The sequence below is a fragment of the Rana temporaria genome, chromosome 1 (assembly GCF_905171775.1).
Source record: "Rana temporaria chromosome 1, aRanTem1.1, whole genome shotgun sequence".
Lineage (NCBI taxonomy): Eukaryota > Metazoa > Chordata > Amphibia > Anura > Ranidae > Rana > Rana temporaria.
Window position 1 is genome coordinate 234,865,952 of NC_053489.1, and position 19,348 is coordinate 234,885,299.

A 19,348-nucleotide genomic window follows, 5' to 3' on the forward strand; every position below is an offset into this window, starting at 1 on the left:
GACCCCTTTACATTACACAGCACTCTGCACCTCTGGACCCCTTTACACTACACAGCACCTTGCACTACTGGGCCCCTGACATTACACAGCACCCTGCACCTCTGGACCCCTTTACACTACACAGCACCTTGCACCACTGGGTCCCTTACATTACATAGCACCCTGCACCTCTGGGCCCCTTTACATTACACAGCACCTTGCACCACTGGGTCCCTTACATTACATAGCACCCTGCACCTCTGGGCCCCTTTACATTACACAGCACCCTGCACCTCTGGGCCCCTTTACATTACACAGCACCCTGCACACCTTTACATTACACAGCCCCGGACACCTATATGTAACACAGACACCCCCTAACAGTTCTGGACCCCCTGCATGTTACGCAGACCCCCGTACAGTGCATACCCCCTCCCCCTAAAATACAGATCTCTCCTTACAATACAGAACCCCCTCTACAATACAGATTTACCCCTACAATACAAAACACCCCCCCCCCTACAATAGACCATCCCTACAGTGCAGACCCCCCAACAGTAAAGAACACCCCCCCCACAATAGACCACTCCTACAGTGCAGACCCCCCTACAATAAAGAACCCCCCCACATTACAGAACACCCCCTACAATAAAGAACCCCCCCCCACAATACAGAACCCCCCCCCTACAATACAGATCAACCCCTACAGTGTAGACCCCCCCCAACAATAAAGAACCCCCCCACACGCACACAATCCAGAAAACACCCCCCCCCACACACACAATACAGATCAAACCTTACAGTGCAGACCCCCCCCAACAATAAAGACCCCCCCCACACACACACACACACAATTCAGAAAACAACCCCCCCCCCACAATACAGATCAACCCCTACAGTGCAGCAGACCCCCCCCCCCAACAATAAAGAACCCCCCCCCCCCCCACAATACAGAAAACAACCCCCCACCCACAATACAGATCACACCCTACAGTGCAGACCCCCCTACAATAAAGAACCCCCCCCTAAAATACAGACGACCCCCCCCTTCAGCCCTGTAAAGCAAGCAGGCTCAGATAACCTGCTTGCCGCGTGCTGCACACACAGTACAGGCAAGGGGGAGGAGGCTTCACTGCTCGGCTGCGTGACTGAGACAGTCACAGGCAGCCGAGACTCAGGCCCGCGGAGCTGCCGAAGGAGAAGGGGGATCACTGCGGCCAGGTCCCGGGTGTGCCGACGGCTCGCTGGGATGCGGCTTGCACGGCACCCCCCCTGCAAAGCCAGGCACCCGGCACCACGCCATGCCACCCGGAAAGGTCCTCTTTAGTCGCGGGGGGGGGGGGGGCGCCGGCCTCAAACCCACAGTGTGCGGCACGCCCCCGCCCACTACTTAATACGCGGGCGAATTAAAAAATCTTTGCGGTCGCCAGGCGCCCTTGTTACTATGGCGCCCTGAGCGATCACACTGTCTGCACACCGCAAAGGCCGGCCCTGACGGTAAGCACTACCGAGAGTAAGGGATCAATGAATCTGGGGGTGTGGAGATTTCTACTACACCACTTGGCCTTAACGAAGGTGGGTAGTCCAAGGAGTACCTGTTGGTGGGAAAAAAAACTAGGGATAATAAAAAGTGTGTCAGTGGGGTTCTCAAGGACTAGTTGGGGGGAGCAGTGAACTGTCTCCGGGACTTAAAAACAGCCTAAAAAAATTAAGATATAAACAAGGTAAAACAGTACCGACTGAATAACAAGTTTCAACAGTCTATATAACATATGGGTCCCATACCTACAACTGGGGAGCCAACATGGGATACCGAATTGGTCGGGGGGAGTGTTAGAATGGTTAACCTTAGCAATCTATGGGTTGCAATAACGAAGATAAATCTTTATGGGTAAATCTTAAGTGTATCAGAGTAAAGGCAAGGTGGGCCAGGTTTTGAGATGTTGCAGTCAGGGTGGACCCGAGTCTCCCCTCTCAGCATGGATCGAGAGGGGCAATATGGTCACAGGGGGTGACAAATGGCTAGGGGAATCAAGAACTATGGATGCCCTGGCACCTGTTTTTTTTTTTTTTTAGGTTCCCCTTCCTGTGAGGTGGTGCGAAAGCCAAAGCATCCAGAGAGCTTGAGTCGCTATTGACAACAAACAACAATCTTAGTACATTAACCATTACCAAAAGAGGGAGGAAGTGGTGGGAGGTGAGGGGTTGTGGATATGGGTGGAAGAGATTTGGGAGGAGGGATGGGGGAGCTGTAAGCCTACAGCTAACAGAGCGTAGTCTTGGCAAATGAGTGAACTAGATAATAAAATCTTGTTCCAAGAAGTGTTATCTAATAGATTTGCCGTAGAGGCAAGTGAAAGGAGGAGGATATATAAGCACAGGGGAGATACCCCTAATTACCAGAGTCATAGTTTCAGTCCCTGGAATCTTCAATGGCCGGGCCTGGGGAGAGGTAGTGTCTGCGCTTGTTGGTGTTGGATGTGGCTTGGGGACCTGGGGAGATCAGTGGTTTCTTGGGGGAGCTGGAGGCTGCTCTGTGTCAAGATACCTCAGTGACTGGTTCAGTTGGCAGAAGATGTAGGTCTTGAAGTGTGGTCTGGAGGTCTTCTACAGATTTGGATAGGTATGGACATCCCTTGTAGGACAAACGAATGGCGAAAGGAAAATGCCAGCGATATGCAATGTGGTGCTGTTGTAAAACCTGCAGGTGGGGCTTCGTTGCTTTCCGTTTTAAAAAGAGTGATCTGGGAGAGGTCTTGGAATATCTGATAGCCGTGACCCTAGAATGTCAGCGATTCTTTTTTTCCGGGATTACTGGTTGTTCCTGTACAAAAAAAGTGGAGTTTTACCACGATATTGTGGGGTGGCCGTTCTTCTGGTCGTGGTGCCAAAGTTCTGTGGATTCTGTCCATTTCCAACCTTTGGGAATTAAGGGGGTCAGTTCTTGAAAGAGAGTGGTAATGGTGGATTGGAGGTCAATGACTGACTCTGGTATTCCACAAATGCAGAGGTTTGAGTGTCTGGTTCTATTCTCAAAGTCCTCTAGGTGTGTTTGGAGGGTTAAAAAGGTTTGCAGATTATTTTTTTAAAACAAACATGTCATACTTACCTCCACTGTGCAGTTCGTTTTGCACAGAGTGGCAGCAATCGTCCTACTCTGGGAAGTGCTCTCCCAAGGGGGTTAGCTTGTGGGCGTGCTCCTGTGTATTTCTTGGGTCAGCTTGTCAGTAATAGAGTCAGAAGTTTTCTTTAATGCTCTAGTGAGCATTCTTTCAAACAGTATGAGCAGGCTTGGTGCTGGTGGGTCATATCCAGCTCTACATCTGACTCACCTGTGAAGTCTGCAGTTGCAGCATATGCAGTGAGCCTGGAGTGTGTGAGGGAGCTGGCCGGGAATATGGAGTCGTGGCCATTGTAGCTCTAAAGGAGAGCATCCCGGATGGATCGCAGCTTATTCTTCGGTTTGCCGCCGGTGAGAACCATTGCGGGCGGTTTCGGAGGTTCCCAGCTATCCGAGGAGTCAGTGGGTGGCCTTGTCGGTATGGCGCTGCAAGGCTGTTCTGTCCTGGTAGGTGCGGAGCCTCACACAAGCATGACTTGCATGGACGGCTTTGCGCATGTGCCCCTCAATCACTTTGTTTAGGCAACATTGATACTATATAAACTACAAAAAGCATGAATAGAAGAATTAATATTACAAGAAGTTTGATAAATTTTTTTCTTAATTCACAGGGAATCTTAGTAAAGTTCATGTATTTGGAAAATGGCATACTGTACCCAGAAAACAAGTAACTTATGGAGATGAGGGATTGACCTATACATTTTCTGGGATCACGCTGTCGCCAAAGCCTTGGATTCCCGTCCTAAATCGCATAAGAGACAGGGTGAAACTGGCCACAGGACACTCTTTCAACTTTGTTCTTATTAACAGGTATTATAGGAGGATATAGTCATGAAAACTTCTCCCTATAATACATTATCAGTTCACAATTTACTATGACCAAAATATAGGCCCTTCATAGTCTTTTAGGGCTGTGAATAATAATTGCCTGGAGCAATGTATTCATTTTAGTACACATGTTAAGATCTGGATTTTTGCCTTGAAAGTTACTTAACCACTAGAACATTTTTATATTTTCTAAAAGCACATAGAAAAAAAACACAGTGTTTGCATTTTTTTTATGTTGTACAGTCGTTTTAGTGAACACAAAATTGAATTCCCAATTTTTGCGTAAATAAAATAAGATGAGGTTCCATTGAGGAAATAGATGCCAAATGAGTCAGGTCTCAAAACTATGCACTCACACAATTTTAAGTGGTTCCAAAGGCTGAAGTTTTTTTTACCTTAACCACTTAAGACCCAGACCATTTATGCAGGTAAAGGACCTGGCCAGTTTTTGCGATTCAGCACTGCGTCGATTTAACTGACAATTGTGCGGTCGTGCGACGTGGCTCCCAAACAAAATTGGCGTCCTTTTTTTCCCCACAAATAGCTTTCATTTGGTGGTATTTGATCACCTCTGCGGTTTTTATTTTTTTGCGCTATAAACAAAAATAGCGACAATTTTGAAATTTTTTTAATATTTTTTACTTTTTGCTATAATAAATATCCCCAAAAAATATATTAAAAAAAAAATTTTTTTTCCTCAGTTTAGGCCCATACGTATTCTTCTACTTATTTTTGGTAAAAAAAAAAAAAAAAATCGCAATAATCTTTGATTGGTTTGCACAAAAGTTATAGCGTTTACAAAATAGGGGATAGTTTAATGGCATTTTTATAGAATTTTTTTTACTAGTAATGGCGGCGATCAGCGATTTTTTTTTTTCTCGTGACTGCGACATTATGGCGGACACATTGGACACTTTTGACACATTTTTGGGACCATTGTCATGTTCACAGCGAAAAGTGCTATAAAAATGCACGGATTACTGTGAAAATGGCAGTGAAGGGGTTAACCACTAGGGAGCGCTAAGGGGTTAAGTGTGCCCTAAGGGAGTGATTCTTACTGTAGGGGGGGCGTGGCTGGACGTGTGACATCACTGATCGTTGTCCCCTATAACAGGGAACAGACGATCAGTGACCCTGCCACAGAGAAGAACGGGGAAGGTGTGTTTACACTCACCTCTCCCCGTTCTTCAGCTCCTATGACCGATCGCGGGACACCAGCGGTGATCGGGTCCCGCGGTCACAGAGCTTCAGACCGGGTCGCGAGCGCGCCGCCGACCCACGGCTGGACACTTAAAGGGCAACGTGCCTGTGCCCAGCCGTGCAATTCTGCCGACGTATATCGGCGTTAGGCGGTCCTTAAGTGGTTAATACATTCTGTACATTAAGGTAAAAAAAAAAAATTGAATGGAGGTCCCTTCATGAGCCTCATGAAAACAGAGTATGCCACTGACCAATGTAGGTCAAAGATTTTTTTTTTTTTATCAGTTTTACCCATTTATGCATGTCTTATGCAAATGAAGTGTCTTTTTGATACAGCTAAACTAAATATTCACAAAGAGTCATAGTGGAAGCCTTGAAAGGTTTAAAAATGCTGATAATTTGATCAGTAACAATCCAGAATGGATTATGGCTAAAGACTCTTGGTTCCCCCAGAGCACCATGTAACCTACCTCTGGAGATCAGCAAGTTCTTCAGTGAGTGCTAATGTGCAGCAGAAATATTTTAAAATATTTCCCTCAGGAGCCATTGGCTGTCAATTAAATCTAGTGATGAGGGAGCAGGGGTGAGGCCGAGCCACACTATGTGTGTCAATAGGCACACACAGCCTGGCTCAGAATTGAGCCCACATGCATTCCACCATAGGAAGTGGCTTCCTATGGTGGCACACAGCGAAGAGAAGGACCCCAGAATGATCTAAAACCATTGGAGCAGGTAAGTATAACATTTACAATCACTTTAAAGTGCTTCGGCACAGGAAACTGCCCAGGAGGATGCTAATTTAAATAAGGGAATCAGTAAGGTGTTAATGTGGACTGAGTGCATGCATTTAGATATAATACCTATAGATGGGCATTATATTTGCCCACACAGGCCTTTTGTTTCAGCGGATTAGATGGTGACTGATCCTGGGGAAACAAGCTGTAAGAGGGACAGCCCTTTGAAGTAATACTCTAGAAAGCCGCACAAAGTGAATGTTCATACCCTTTATATTAATAATCATTGTCAAATAACCTAAAACTGTAAGTTCAGCCTGTCATATATTTTTTGAAGAGAATGGATTAAAATACATAGAAAAGTACCTTTATCTAGGAGGGTAATCATTTTTTTTCTCTGTTCATGTTCGGAAGGTATAAAGATGGGAATGATCACATAGGTGACCACAGAGATGACGAGAAGGAGCTTGTCCCTCAGAGCCCTATTGCTTCTGTGTCTTTTGGAGCATGCAGGGATTTTGTCTTCCGACACAGAGATTCCCGCAGCAAGAATTCTATATGTCATATTCAGCCTGTGAAGCTAGAACTAGAGCATGGAAGCTTGCTTATGATGAATTTCCCAACCAATGTTTATTGGTATCACAGCCTTCCTGTAAGGAAGAGAGTGATCGCTCCTAGAGTAAATTTAACTTTCCGTCAACTTATGGCACAGAGCCAGAAAAAAACAGAAACTGGAAAATTGTAGATCATTTAGATTGTACTGCAAAGTGTTTTTCTCTATTCAAAGTATCCAAAAGCTTGTGACACGCATCATCAAAACATAAACAGGCTTTTTATGGGATTTAAAGCTGCAACCAATAACCTCAAAATATATACCAGTTGATTGCATGTAGTAAATGGTTCCAATAGATTTCTGCCAAACTTAATGCTGGTGCAATGTTAAAATAAGTCTGTACTCAACAAAAAAGACCCTTTATTCATGTTATCCTTATTAAGTTACTGGCATTCTATTATTGTACATTCCTAAACTGTATTTGTGTAAATAAATGTTTATGATAGTGCATGATTTGTGTTTTTCTTAAAGCAGAGCTCCACCCTAAAGTGGAAATCCCACTGATCGGAACCCTCCCCCCCTTCGGTGTCACATTTGACACCTTTCAGGGGGGAGGGGGGTGCAGATACCTGTCTAAAGACAGGTATTTGCACCCACGGCCACAGTCTGCGGGCAGGACGTCACCTCCCGCCCCCCCCCCCCCCGTTGTGCTCTGGGAACACTCGGCTCCCAGAGCATGCGCCGTAGGGAACTGGGCTGTGAAGCCGGAGCGCTTCACTTCCTGGTTCCCTCACCGAGGATGGCAGGGGGGCAGCAGAGTGACGAGCGATCGCTCTTCGTCTGCTGCGGATGGCGCTGGACTCCAGGACAGGTAAGTGTGCCGATATTAAAAGTCAGCAGCTGCAGTATTTGTAGCTGCTGGCTTTTAATATTTTTTTTTTTTCAGCGGACATCCGCTTTAACGTAGATGAAACGATATCTACATCTGGAATCACTGAGGAAGTAGGAAGAGAGAAGCTCTGCCCCCAGAGCTTAATCAATTAATGACTTGGATGAATTGAGCTGTGGCTGCTTTTACCTGCTAAGCACTAGGGCCGAGTGAGGTGTGTGGCGGCCGGGCGATCTCTTCCTACTTCCACAGTGTGCTTTGGGCCTAGACAAACTTCTCTCCCCAGCCTGCACCCTCAGTAGTCAGCGGCATTCAATTCATCTGATCACATTAGCGTGAGCAGGGGCCATCAAGAATTTATTGTGGCATCTCTGAGGATAGTTATAGCTGTAGGGATACTGAACTAAAGCTGGATATTTGATCACACATTCTTCTTTAGTGTGACCTGTGTATTGCTAAAGCCTGAATACATATTAACTAATTGGATTTCTTAAGTTGGACCTTGCACTACATAGTAGTTTTTAAATCTATAGGAGATTGTAAGGAGAATGGTCAGCCTGTAAATCCTTATTCTTATAAGATAATCTTTGCCCAAACTTGTTGCTTTCTGGTAACAACAAAACCTGGGGAATGCCTAGGGAAAAAACCAAGCCTCCTTACCAACCAGCCTGCAGAACAACCAATTAATCTGTCTAACAGTATGCGTTAAAAACAGGGGTTTTGTCTGCACGCATTTGCAAACGCATGCGTGAGCCACAGAGCCGCGCCAAGGCAATAATCTGTGGTCCTAACACTAAACAATGAGCGCCCCCACAGTGGAGGCACATGCATTCTAATGGATAGATAGGGGCAGGTAGACTGAAGGGGAGCCATCCCTCCTTAAAAGGTACATGAGCACACCAAACACCCAGCATATAGCACAATGGCTGCAAAGGTGTTGGTGCACTGCTGGACCAATATAAGCACCACAGGTGAAACATAAATATAAATGAGTCATTGTGAAACACAGCAATTCATATACTATCAGGTTATACTGCTGCCTAAACTAGGGCTGGATTCTGACCAAATAAAAAATTAAATCTGTAAGCCAGCCCAGGATAACTCTACTTAATATGTCTCCGCTTGTAGCAAGCAGTACCATAAGCATAACTAGAGTGGTAAAAATAATAAAAAAAATTGGATTTTCTTTCTGATCTATTGAGGGACACAGGAAGTCATATACCGCGAGGACATCCAAAAGCAGCAACAACTGCTAACAGGCCCAACAAAAATAAAACGGGATTGCATGCAACCCAAGAGTTGCCCGAAGGACCAATGTTTTAATCTGACACTCTGCCAACATGACAAATCAACCTGTTGACCAAGTTATGAACCAGAGAGGATGAACACAGTAGAGCACTGAAGCACAGACTAAGCAAAATACTGGACAACCTGAACCTACCAAAGGGTGTAATAAAATACAAATTCTAATTTTGGGGGAAATAGAACATAACCTAATATGGTTAAAAAGGAAATTGGTCAAGGACCTGGTATGTAGTTGAACCTAGGAAAAAAGTCCTTGTAAAAATAAGATCAGCCATTCTAGAAAGGAAGATGCTAAGCCTCTGTTCACCTCAACCGATAAGGGTCAATAAACTCTGAATCTAGAGATTGTCAAAACAAGCAACCACCAACAACCTATGAAATGTTTAAATGACCCCTGAATCTACCAGAGAAACCAGGAGTGCAACCTGCATGACTGAAGCGGTAAGCTGCAAGGGCAGCACCCAAAAAATGTAGGCTGGAGATGGAAGTTAGAACTTACCATTAAAGTGATACTAAAGTCTCATTTATTATTTTTAAATAATAAAAAAAAAGTTATACTTACCTGCTCTGTATAATCGTTTTGTACAGAGTAGCCCAGATTCTCCTCTACTTGGGTCCCTCTTCGGCTCTTCTGGCCTCTCCCTCCTGCCAAGTACCCCCCCAGCAAGCAGCTTGCTATGGGGGTACCCGGGGTAAGCCGCTGCTCTGTGTGTCCATTTAGACTTGAAAAAGCGGCCCCACCCCCTCTCACCTCATTGAGTTTGAGTAACAGCAGCTTGAGCCAATGAGGAGGGTGAGTCCTGGACAGCCAGGTCACTCGAGCAACATCGCTGGATCGAGATGGGCTCAGGTAAGTATTAGGGGGCTTCTGCACACAGAAGGTTTTTATCTTAATGCATAGAATGCCTTTGGAACCACTTTAACTGGTTAGACCAGAGGTCTTCAAACTACGGCCCTCCAATTGTTCAGGAACTACAATTCCCATCATGCCTAGTCATGTCTGTGAATGTCAGAGTTTTACAATGCCTCATGGGATGTGTAGTTCCGCAACAGCTGGAGGGCCGTAGTTTGAGGATCCCTGGGTTAGACTAATTGCAACCCTGATGAAGCTGAGGAGGAAACTAGACGCACACTAACCGGTATGCAAAAGGCACCTGTGGACCGGGCACTAAGAGGTATCCTGCTTAAAACAATTCTGCGTATCTTTGGCGTCAAAGCGCTAGATCTAGCCAAGCAACAGCATCTGTGAAACAAAAGACAGGAGTCCTATTAGGACACTGAAGAGTATTCGCCTGTGTAAAGCCGGACTAGCCTTCTTCACAAATCTATGAATTAGCCAAGCTTACATAGTTCGCCTGTTTGAAAAAAGACACAAGTCTATCCCGTTCAACCCACAGCGGGAAAAAACACACAAATAGAAAACCTCCATATACCCAATCCTATACCTACAGTTCTGTCCCCAGTTGGACAGATCCCACAGTCATTCAGGCTTTTTCCATCAATACCTGCAGCAGGAAACTGTTTTTGTCTTCTTCTGCCTGCCAGAGTGGAGCTCTCCTATGACGTCCTTTCTCTGCATCCTTTCAGGATCTAAAATGAACCTTGGTGTGAGAATCTATCTTCCATTTTAAAAAACCACCAGCTTGGAAGAGCCAACCTCCAAACAATTGCCATCTGGGAAATAGGGCAGGCAAGACTAAAACCCACAATACCCACCACAATAGGAAGGAACCAAACTACCCTTCCTGATGCAGGAATGACTCCTGTTCCTGAGGACAAGACACATCAGTACCCAGCAGGGCTGTGGAAATTAAAGATTAATTCCTCGATTAATTGTTAATTTTTTTGATCGATCAAAATTCTTTTGCTCGGTACGAGTGGTGCAACGGATCGTAAATGATCCGTGATCCGAACGGGTCACCATTTGCGGATCGGCACACCACATGATACGCGGAGCTCCGCTGCTGCCTCGGCCATAGGAAAGGCCGGCTTCGCCTAGCTCCTGGAGCAGTGGCCAGCTTGGTCCACCCAGCGGCGGCCTAGGTGAGCCTAAAGCAGCGCACTGACGTCATCACCCGGCCTCAACTGCTCATGTTCGGCCGGCTTCTCTGGTAAGACTAAGCAAGCACTAATCTTCCCATACAGTGGGAGAGATGTGGATCATATTACAGTGGGGAGATGTCTGTGGATATTACAGTGGGGGGGAGATGTCTGGATATTACAGTGGGGGGGAGATGTCTGTGGATATTACAGTGGGGCCTATATATGGTGGTGAAATTAGTCAATCTATTAAAAAAAAAAAAACGATTAACTGAACACAAATTGTAATCCGTAACAGCCCTAGTACCCAGGGACAAGAACTCTCCAATTAAAGGAACTTCCAGTGATGGGGAGAGAAGTTCTTATCAGCTGTGAGATGGGGAAGCTGAGTGATCAGGAAACTATATGATCTTTACAGGCAGACACAGAAGCCTGTTTAGGAACTAGAGTAGAGTTTGGGGAAAGAAAAGGCCGTAAGGAAAGAAGAAAGATGCAGTGCTCTCAACAAAAGCAATACAATCCTAGGCCGGGATTCAGAAAGGACTTACGACGGCGTATCTCCTGATACGCCGTCGTAAGTCCAAATGAGCGCCGTCATATCTATGCGCTTATTCAAAAAGGCAGTTGTGACGGTATCGGTATGATATCCCCGTCAAACAGTCCCTTCTTCCCATAACAGAACATCACAGAATCATCCACACATGGGACAAGCTTACTGCTGGAACCAGACAGACTTTTAATGGTATAACACAGAGCTTATATGTGGTTACAACTGTTACAATGACAAATCTCCGCCCCCCCTCACACAGTGGGGGGTCTTCAATACAGATCCTTTGAAATAAGGATATTTCTTTGAACTAATCAGTATCTAGCCGGTTCGGCTCCGCTATGTTTAACCTGATCAGACACATTTCTTTAGACAATGAGATCAGTGACGCTAATTACTAGTTGTACTGAATACATTAACTAGACAGCTCGACCCCGCATATAGAGAGATAATTACCACAATGAAGCAATCAGCATAATTAACATGAGCCACTTATCTAATCACAGTAACCCGTAAACACAGGGCTTTTCCACACAACACACCAGAGCAATTAACATTTGAAACAGGACTGGCTGCAGAAGGGTAAATACCATTAACAGCCTTAAACAAGCAGGGAGGATTAACCTGAAGCATATAGGTAAAAAGTCCTTCACAATGGCCCCCCTTTTTCTCCCTGCTCCGGCAAACCCGGTTGGACCTTCCCTGGTCCAGTAGGGTTGACGGGTTCAGAGCTTTTAGTTCGAGGTTAACTCCGTTTGGCGTAACTGACCTCCCTTGGCAACTGTTTCAGACTCCGGTATGCCACCGGGTCGTCAGATCACACGCCGTTCAGTCCCCAAGTCTTGGTGCAATCTGCAGAGTCACCAGAAGTCAGTGTGAAGACGGCGAATGGGTCTGTGCGCCGCCATCTAGGTGTCCCGCTATGGGAGGGGGAAGGTTATGGCTCTGAAGTGACAATCACAGGAGATTCATAAAAAAAAAAGAAAAAGTTATATTTGTTGAAATGCTGTAGCACTGGTGCTCAGAGTCCGGGGGGGGGGGATCAGTGCCCCATAGGGTCAGCCACCCTCTGCTCCCTCCGCAGCCGCCGGTTCTCCTCTTTGAGCTTCTCCAGCTCCATCTCCAGTTCATGGAGCCTGGGGGGGCCAGCCTGCTGTGACCTCAGGTGGTTGTTCTCCTCCATGCGGCTTATGCACTCCTCCAGCTCTATGTACTCACGGATCAGATCCTGCTTGCTCATGTCCTGCAGGCTCTCCACGTGGTCCTTCATCATCAGGAACTGGGTGGTGGTGTAAGGGGCCACCGGTGGGCCCTTGGTGAACATCTCGGCCCGCATCTGGGACACCCGCTGCGACTCCCTCTCCTCCAGTCGCTTCTTCTCCTCCCAGGTCAGCTGATTATACGGCTTCCAGGACCTCTTCTTCTTGGGGGTAGCCGGCGGTGCCTCTTTCTGCCCAGCTCCCTCCAGGGCCCCTCCGGCTCATGGCTGTCACCCATGACCAGCTGACAATGGTGTTCCCTGTTGTCCGTAATAACAGATTGTACCATGAGGGCTTCGTAAGGGGTGCCCAATGGTTCTTCCTGACCCAGCTCCTGGGGATCCCAAGCCGAGTCTACACAATGGGCTGCTGCTGGTGGGCGGTACCCAGGTTGACACCAATTTGACCTGGTGTTGTCATTCATGGGGCAATTCTGCTTGAAGTGACCCAGCTGTTTGCACCGGAAGCAGCGTTGTTCGTTGTCCTCCTGGCGTGGATAGCGAGGGCTAGATGTCACCGGTCTGTTAGGAGGTTGGTATCTAGCGGCTGGTGGGTGTGAGGGCGCCGTTGGTCGTGGAGGTTGTACCCGTGGTGTGACCTGGTTTGTCTTGCGAGTATCCGCATATTCATCCGCCAATTTCGCGGCCTCTGGTAGAGTCATGGGCCTGCGATCTCTCACCCAGTCTTTGACATCCGTCTGGATGTGATTGTAAAATTGCTCCAGGAGCATTAGTTGCAAAATGTCCTCTGCGGTGGTGGCCTGGCTGCTGTTAACCCAGTTAGAGGCCAACAGGGATAACTGGCATGCCCATTCAGCGTAAGAGTCTTTCGTGGTTTTGCGTGAGTCCCTGAACTTCTGTCGGTGGGACTCTGGGGTTACTGCATAACGAGCCAGGAGCACTTCTTTAACCCTGGCGTAGCTATGGATATCCTGATCTGGCACGGTCCGGAAAGCATCAGAAGCTTTGCCTGACAGTTTGCCTGACAATATTGCAACCCACTCTCCTCTCGCTATTCGGTGCAGGTTACATTGTCGCTCAAAATCTGCCAGGTAGTTATCAATCTCACAGTCCTTTTCATCAAAAGCTTTAAAAGCGCTAAACGGAATCTTCCTTGCGTCTGCTGTGCTGTACTCACTGTTCGGAGAATGTGCGGCTGCTTGTTGGACTGCTGCCAGTTTTAACTGTAGCTCTGCGTCTCTTATTTGTTTGTCCTTCTGTAGTTCTGCGTCTCTTATTTGTTTAGCCTTCTGTAGTTCTGTGTCTCTTATTTGTTTAGCCTCCTTCGCTAACAGGTCCATCACTTTCAGCACCATATCCGGCGTTGGGTTCGGCCCGAACCATGCTAGCTTCTCTCTCATTAGCTTGTTGGCTGGTGATTCCTCTTCCTGAATCACTGGTGTCTCCATCTCTTGTACTGCTGGCGTTGCTGCAATCCCGTTCTCCTGGTCCATCTCCATTAATTCTGCTATGATGACCCGCTTGGTTTTGTTGCTAGCAATCCTTCCACGAACTTCCAGTAGTTCTTCCAGTGTCTGCTTGGAATCCGGATGTAAAGGGGAATAGAAGGGAAAATCCCACCGCTGCCAACCAATTGTGACGGTATCGGTATGATATCCCCGTCAAACAGTCCCTTCTTCCCATAACAGAACATCACAGAATCATCCACACATGGGACAAGCTTACTGCTGGAACCAGACAGACTTTTAATGGTATAACACAGAGCTTATATGTGGTTACAACTGTTACAATGACAAATCTCCGCCCCCCCTCACACAGTGGGGGGTCTTCAATACAGATCCTTTGAAATAAGGATATTTCTTTGAACTAATCAGTATCTGGCCGGTTCGGCTCCGCTATGTTTAACCTGATCAGACACATTTCTTTAGACAATGAGATCAGTGACGCTAATTACTAGTTGTACTGAATACATTAACTAGACAGCTCGACCCCGCATATAGAGAGATAATTACCACAATGAAGCAATCAGCATAATTAACATGAGCCACTTATCTAATCACAGTAACCCGTAAACACAGGGCTTTTCCACACAACACACTAGAGCAATTAACATTTGAAACAGGACTGGCTGCAGAAGGGTAAATACCATTAACAGCCTTAAACAAGCAGGGAGGATTAACCTGAAGCATATAGGTAAAAAGTCCTTCACAGCAGTTACGCCTGAATTTGGCCAAGATACGAACAACGTAAGTCTCTTACGCCGTCGTATCTTGGGTGCATATTTACGCTGGCCGCAAGGGGCGCTTCCGTAGACTTACGCGTTGAATATGCAAATGACCTAGATGACGCCGATTCACGAACGTACTTGCGCCCGTCGGATTTAGCTACGCCGTTTACGTAAGGCTTATGTCAGGCGTAAGTTTACCCCTCATAAAGCAGGGGTAAGTCATGTTAAGGTATGGGCGCGGGAACAGCGTCGTATTTTACATCGTTTTTGTAAGTCGTACGTGAATGGGGCTGGGCGTAGGTTACGTTCACGTCTAAAGCATTGAGCCGACGTATCTTAGGGAGTATTTGCGACGTGATTCTGAGCATGCGCACGCATGCGCAGTTCGATCGGCCATGCATTCATTAAGATACAACATGCCCACTGCCTTGCTACTTTGAATTACGCAGGCTTACGCCGGCCCATTTACGTTACCCCGGCGTACATATAGGAGCAAGTGCTTTGTGAATACAGTACTTGCCTCTCTGTTACGTCGGCGTAGCGCATATGAGATGCGCTACGCCCGCTCAAAGATACGCCAATGTATGTGACCCGGCCCTAGTGTGCAGTCTGCAGAACAGGTGCCAAGGCTCAGTGTGTGTTCCTTGTTACAAAAATGTATTGGCTACATATGAGCATTAAAAGGCAAATGGCTAATGAGTTTCGGAGCGAGCCTTAGTCATAGCAACTTTACAATGAAATAATAAAAACATTTATAGAGAAACAGATACAAAACACCACCCTCTTCTGAGGCACAAACAGGGCTCATTATTACCTCAATTTCTTTCAGGAGTTTACCCTATGTATGAGTGTGATCTCAGGAGGGAGGGGAGAAGAGAAAGCACTGGGTCCTAAAGGAATAGTGTAAATTGATAGTACAATCAGCATGGTGCTTCTTCTAAGGCACAGAGGGTTAATTACCTCATTATCTCTCAGGAGTGTACCCTATGTAAGAGAGTAGTCCTTGGAGGGTAGGGAGAAGGGAAAGCACTGGGCCCTAAAGGAGTAATGTTAATAGATAGTGCAATCAGCATGATTTTTTTGAGGAAAAGGTCTATATCCCACCTTAAGTTAAGGCCTGCTGAAATCCTAGTCCCCAAGGAAAAAATCCACCTCACTTCATGTTCCAGTAACTTATGGTGCAAATCCCCACCATGTATGGATTGTTTTTCTCTCCGGATTGCACAGACAGAAAAATAATTCACATTTCCACTATGTGTCATTTTAAAATGTTTAGATACATTGGACAAATTATTTACATTAGTATGTGCTGCCCCATTGTAAAGCTCACTAATTCTAGTACGTAGAGGTCTAGTAGTGCAGCCCACATATTGTAACTTACAGATGCTACACTCAACCACATTCATGGTACTGCAATGAATGCAATCTTTAATGGGACATTTTTTACCGTTATCATAAGAGGTAACAAATTTGTGTTCTTTATTATGTTTGTTGCAGTAAGCGGCATGTGCTAAGCCCACAGGCATAGAGGAGGCAGAAGTGCTGAGCCAGGTGCCTGTTCTAGTTGGTACAAGCTAGGAGATAAATAGTTGCCCAGGGTTCTAACCTGTATGCTCGAAAACCTGCATCCATTAGCAAATACCAAATTCAAGTCCTTGTCACCATGTAAGGGGTGTAAGTGTAGCGCTAAGTCTGATACCAGAGGTATCAGAAAACCATAATGTGTGTAATATTACAATTAAATAACACTACATCAAATATAAAACAGGTGTGTTGATGAAAGAACAAATATTAGTGCACAGAATATATAAACACGAGGAAAGCAAAAAGTCCAATAAACTCAATTTTAGGATGATTGAGTATCCATAACAAAGTCAATTGTCATCCGCACATCCTCCACTCATGTGAAACAATGAACCACCACTGTGTCATCCGTACATCCTTCACTGAGGCAAAAAAAATAAATGAATGTGACTTCAATAACGTGATAGTCCCACCACCGGTGACAGTGCAGGCTTACCGGAACTAGTTGATCACTAGTGGCATATGCCAAGAGAGATCAATCTGAGCTTTTAAGAAGTTGGTATTTCAATGACAATCCTGGACAGGAAGCGTGGCACCAAATGATGCAGAGATCCAAACACACTTGGGACTGTATAGTTGTTAATGTCTTGAGACAAGTTGGCTCCAGCAATCAGCAGCTGCAGGCCATATCCTTTTCTTGTCACCATGTAAAACAGGAAGATACTTCTTAAAGTGATTGTAAACCTAGGCAGGAAAAAAATAAACAACAAAGACCTGCAAGACACAGGCACAATGAGCTAGTATGCATAGCATACTAGCTTATTATGCAATACTCACCTGGGATCGAAGCCCATGCTGCGGTGCCCATACACAGCACCGGCCAGCAACATCGCTCACGGAGTTACTTCCAGGTATTGCCGCTCCAGTGCTGTGGCGTCACTCCCGCACATGTGCGACGGACCTGCCGGTAACAGCACACTCACTGAAGCAATGGCATGTATGTGCCGTTGCTCAGTGGGCATGTGCCGATGACGTCGGCACATGCAGATACAGGGGATATCTCCTAAACTGTGCAGGTTTAAGAGATTTCCTGGGTAGCTACAGGTAAGACTTATTATAGGATTACCTGTAGCAAAAAGTGGATTGTAAAAGTTTACAACCACTTTAAAGCGGTTGTAAACCCGCATCAAATTTATTTATTTTTTTCTCCTGCAAGGCAAAAGTCATAATGAGCTAATATGCACCGCATATTAGCTCATTATGAAATACTTACCTCGGAACGAGGTGTGTAAAACTTACCTGGTTCACGCCGAGCGAGAAATCATCTTGCTCCGGCGTGTCTTCCGGGTATCGCCGCTCCAGCGCTGTGATTGGCTGGCGTGCGCGCGGGAGATTTAAATTCGGCAAGGTCCTTTAGCCGAGGATCCCCCCTGCGCATGTGCCGCTGCAGTCAGCGGCGCATTGCGAGGGGAATATCTCCTAAACCGTGCAGGTTTAGGATATATTCTTTATACCTACAGGTAAGCCTTATTATAGGCTTACCTGTAGGTAAAAGTAAAAAAAGTGGGTTTACAACCACTTTAATGATGTTTCTAATCTTGTTGTGTTCCTTAGAAAACGCTGTGACAAAGGTGACTGGATATTGACTATTATTCCGATTTAGTGGTATCTGTTTTTTTCTGTTGCAGGAGAGTATTCCTTGTTCTTACTGATTTGTTGTATTCATAGGTGAACTCCAAGTTATGCTTGTTACTATTATAAGGTAAGAAGCAAAAAAAAAAAAGCCAAGGTGGAGTCAGACCTATCCCATATGAAGATCAGGTCATCTATATATCACTTGTATATGTTATTTTGAGAAAAGAGAGTGTCTGTTCCTCCCACCAGCCCATATAAAAATTGGCTAGTGAGGGAAAAAACTTAGCCCCCATAGACGCACAACAGCATCATAGATAAAAGTTCTGATCAAAAACTAAATAATTGTGTTCAAGCAGAAAGGTCACTGCAAGAACAATTAACTCCTTTTGTGTGTTATCATAAAGACTATACTTTAATAGATAGAGTGTAATAGTTTCTACACCTAATGCCGCGTACAGACGGTAGTTTTTTGTGATGAAATAAAACAACGTTTTTGAAACATCATTTTCAAAGACAAAGTTGCCTACACACCATCGTTTTTTCACAATGCTCTAGCAAAGCGAGGTTACGTTCACCACTTTTTTCCATTGAAGCTCGCTTCATAACTAGCTTCTGGGCATGCGCGGGTGTAAAAACGTCGTTTTTTGCTACACACGGTCAATTTCTGTGAAGTAAAAAACGACGTTTTGAAAAACGACACATAAAATTGAAGCATGCTTTAATTTTTTTTGGTCGTTTTTCAGAAGACATAAAACAATGTTTTCTCCCACACGCGGTCAATTAAATTGGCGTTTTTAAAAACGTTGTTTTTTTACATCGCATAAAACGACCGTCTGTACGCGGCATCAGGAATGAGGGATGCATGAATACAGCAATTTGATCGTGACCCACAAAAAGGAGTCTTGCCATCTAATGTCCTTGGTGTGTCTTAGGATGGAAGCTGTAGCCTTAACATTTTGTATTGATAGTTATGCGCTGCCACCTAGTGGTGTATATATATATATATTAGGGCTGTTACTGATCAAATTTTTTCTGTTCGATTAATCGTTCTTTTTTTTAATCGACTAATTTTGATTAATTATAAAGCACATACAGATCCAACTACTTTTAGCTGATCTCCTTGCAGGCTGATTCCCAGTGCGGCTACCAACCACTGGAAAATGGATAGCAGGATACAAAAAACACACAAAGGCAGCGTTCGATGGGAATAGCATTAAAACTTTTATAGTCTTCAAGTAGGTAACCAAATAAATATTGCACTGGAGATAAAATCGATGTAGCTACATAAACTGTAAAAATGGTGCGAGTAATGCCAAACGGTACCAAAAGCAGTCATAAAAACATGTAGCTAAGTATGATACTGGTATAAAAATGTGTACAACGATACCACTGCTGAATCCAGATGAGGAGAGGTTAACATCAGTCCGTCGGCATGTAGATGTCCCGTGAAGGGAACTATCACAACTCCCAGTGGATGGTTGTAGAATCCCAGGTTGATAGAGGGACGTGTAACAGCCCTTGCGTGTGGCAGATAGTAAGGTCCCGCC

General features: G+C 45.4%; 1 protein-coding gene across 4 annotated transcripts in view; it reads left to right on the plus strand.

The window, feature by feature from the left end:
• ALKBH2 (alkB homolog 2, alpha-ketoglutarate dependent dioxygenase) overlaps positions 1–6,923 on the plus strand; it is a 15,512-nt gene extending 8,589 nt beyond the window's left edge. For all 4 annotated transcript variants that reach the window (XM_040351875.1, XM_040351873.1, XM_040351874.1 and 1 more), the window contains exons 3-4: positions 3,712–3,910; positions 6,277–6,923. In XM_040351875.1, the coding sequence (XP_040207809.1) occupies positions 3,712–3,910; positions 6,277–6,607 (530 nt within the window). In that variant the 3' untranslated portion in view covers positions 6,608–6,923. The remainder of the gene's footprint in view (positions 1–3,711; positions 3,911–6,276) is intronic.
• Positions 6,924–19,348: the final 12,425 nt, after the last annotated feature.